Source organism: Agrilus planipennis, unplaced genomic scaffold (assembly GCF_000699045.2).
Source record: "Agrilus planipennis isolate EAB-ADULT unplaced genomic scaffold, Apla_2.0 scaffold35, whole genome shotgun sequence".
Classification (NCBI taxonomy): domain Eukaryota; kingdom Metazoa; phylum Arthropoda; class Insecta; order Coleoptera; family Buprestidae; genus Agrilus; species Agrilus planipennis.
The window spans coordinates 359,901-362,976 of record NW_020438957.1 but is presented as its reverse complement, the minus strand read 5'-3'; the positions used below and the strand labels follow the sequence as shown (position 1 = coordinate 362,976).

The following is a 3,076-nucleotide window of genomic DNA, read 5'->3' as shown; positions in this document are numbered from 1 at the left end:
ACCTATACAATAAAGCCCTTACTTTAAGTAGATTCAAACCTCTTAAGTACTTTCAAAGTGGTTGAAACCCTTGGGATTACAAATAACAAAGCATTTTTATATTATTAAGTTATTCGTTTAGCAAGCGTCAACTACTTACAGTATTTTCAAGCCCGAAAAGCTTTCGGAGTAAAGCTCGGTGCAGCTCTGTCTAAAAGCTGCTTTTTTTTTAATGAAATCATGTAGCAATTAAAGATTTGAGAGTTTATCTTGATAGCCATTTAAAATGACAATGATCTTTGCTGCTTTACTTTGCAACTTGAATGTTTTTAATCCTGTAATGACTAAAACTGCAATATCTTTCCCACAGAAAATGCAAAAGGTGTGATTTGCATACGTATACACCTAATGTACACATATCTGCGCCTGCATTTAGATTTGTTGCAAGGAACTTAATAAACGTATAAAAAAATGAATATGGTAATTATTGAAAAGTGTACACTTGTTCTTGGATATAGCGCCGATTATCTATAAATTCATTGTGACACGGTTGGGTACAATTATTACCGTTGAACCAAGTAATAATAGTTACGTTTACGACATCTACGTCAATTATTTAAGAAGTAACAGTAACTAATAATTTAATAGCCTTCTGCTTATTGATACCTAATTGTTACAGCGCTTTGATCTGTTCATTAAGTAAAATTATCTATTTCTAGTAATGGAAGGTTTATTTATTTAATGAAACAATAGCCATATGGGTTTAAAAACAGCTAAAAATTATTTTGGTGTTACAGTAAGTACCTATACGTATTGCACTTACCCCAAGGAAATTCATAAGAGTGGTTTGCAAACCGGTAAAATCGTATGTTCCGTCATCCCTCATCTAGATGTAGACAAACGACTGAATGTTAAATAAATTATGTTACAGAAACTTAATGTTTACTTACAACACTCAGAGTTCCAATTAAAGCAACCAAAGCATCCACATCAACTCCACCTTCAGGCTGTAGAAAATAATAAACCGAGATTTTAAACATTAATCGCTACTTTTTTACAAATAATAAACTTACAGTACTTAGACTTCCAAGAAAAGTTGAAATTAGCATTGTAACAAAGTTTTGGCCTCCTCCATCGCCTGAATCATCAAATTCGTCGTCATCGTCTTCTTGCTTTTGTGTTTTAGTTGTGCCATTATTCTTCACATCAATTTCTTCGACGTCATTGCTTTTATCATATGATTTTCGTGAAGCTTTTGTATTTGTACAATTTTTTGTTGCATTCCAAACGACAGTTAACTGATCTGATGTATTTATTTCATTTTCACTAAGCTCTGAAATATTTTTCTTTATACCGAGTGCGTCCATGGGAGAAAGCTTAAAATACAGAAAAAAAGAGAGTATATACCTACAATATTAATACATTTAAACATTACAAATTCGACTGGATGTGTTGCTTGTGGAGTTTGAAGGATAATTCATCTTTAAGCACCGAAAGTTGTTGACATTTTATAATTTGAAAATTATTTTAAAGAATTTATACTACACTCTTTTACAGGTGGTAGTGATGCAAGAATCCAAAGAGCAGTAAATATTTATTGCCTCAGTCTCTTATAGGATCACTCGTATGTCTGTCTGTCGGTATGTCATAGTCAATTTGCTCTTAATCTACTGGACCGATTAAGTTGAAATTTGGTACACATATGAACAAACACGAACGCATAACATAAATAAATTAATTTTGAACATGGAAGTTATTTTTGCGAGTGAATAGGAAATTGAAAAAAAGTTTTGGAAACTGTATCGTCTTACATATCGAATTGACTAATTTCCCTGTTTATCTCCGAAACTACTGAACCTACAATACAAATGAAAAAAAAAAGATAATAATTCTTGATTTATAGATCACAGGAAAATTAATAGGATGTATATGTTTGAAGATAACGTAGTAAATCTGTCAATAAAACAATATTATCTGTACAAATTTACATTTACAGTTTGGATGTATGAGAGAACATGTTTCTTTTTCAACTACAATGTTAAGTTGGTTAGGGTTCCGTACTCCCGAATGAAATATGGAACTCTTATAGGAGCACTCGTGTGTCTGTCTGTCCGTTTTTTAACAGTAATTTGACTAAAGTACAAATATTAACTATTCAAATTTATTAACAATTAGCGACTTCACCGCGTAAAACTATTTCTAATTGTTGAGAATAAATGCAGTTAATATTGGCAGAAATAAATTATTTTGAAATGCACTGAGAAGGCATACTAGCAGTTAATGCAAACAAGTTTTTTATTATAATTATGTAAATGCTCCAACTCTGAGACACCTATGCTGATTTAAAAGTAAAAGCATAACATATATGTCACTATGTTTCCTGATAATAAAATGATCGATTCACTGCAGTAAAAACTAAAAATTAGCAACACGGTTACACTAGTTTAATTGTGACATAAAAACTATGAAATACCTGCAAATTATTTCCTATAGTTTGTCCTGTAGGGAAACACAAGGATTGTGTAAAAAGTTGTTCTAACAATAAAAGCAACAATAATTCCATGCTAATTTTAGCAAAGTATCGTGTAGACACGTTTAATGAAAAAAAAGAACAAGTTTAACTGTACTTCTTGATGTACTGTAACAAATTAACTGAAACAATGGATATTGCTTGATGAAGATGTTACATGACAATTGCATAAACTTGCTGTTGTGCAGTAACATTTTGTAGGAACATAGCAAAAAGTAAATGTCCTTTTATTATATGTTTTTAATGGTTCACTGTGCTTAACAAAAACATGAAGTTTTAAGTATATGGTTTAACAGGAAGATTGTGAAATGTAGTGGTAATCAGATGACCAGTGGTTTAGAAAGCTATCATCTAAGCGCAGTAAAGAAAAACTTTCAATAAATTGTGTGCCGATGACTTTATTACTTCTTTTTTTAATTAAGAAGGGGTACTTAGTCCAAATGTTATCGTCAATATATTCATTGTCGTCTAAATTAGGAGCTAACTCATATCTGCTGGCTGCTTTTTCTTACAATCATAAGCGTAGCTGGCATTACTTTCGCCAATAAAATTATAGCTATCACTTCC

At 31.3% G+C, this 3,076-nt stretch overlaps 1 protein-coding gene across 1 annotated transcript; it reads right to left on the bottom strand.

Moving 5' to 3' along the window:
* Positions 1-688: 688 nt before the first annotated feature.
* On the bottom strand, positions 689-1,349 carry LOC108744756. The gene is made up of 4 exons (XM_018480665.1): positions 1,053-1,349; positions 930-986; positions 803-865; positions 689-694 (listed from the first exon to the last, which is right to left on the bottom strand). Exons 1-4 carry the CDS (start codon positions 1,344-1,346, stop codon positions 689-691), a joined length of 420 nt encoding a protein of 139 aa, XP_018336167.1. The 5' UTR covers positions 1,347-1,349.
* Between the last annotated feature and the right edge of the window lie 1,727 nt (positions 1,350-3,076).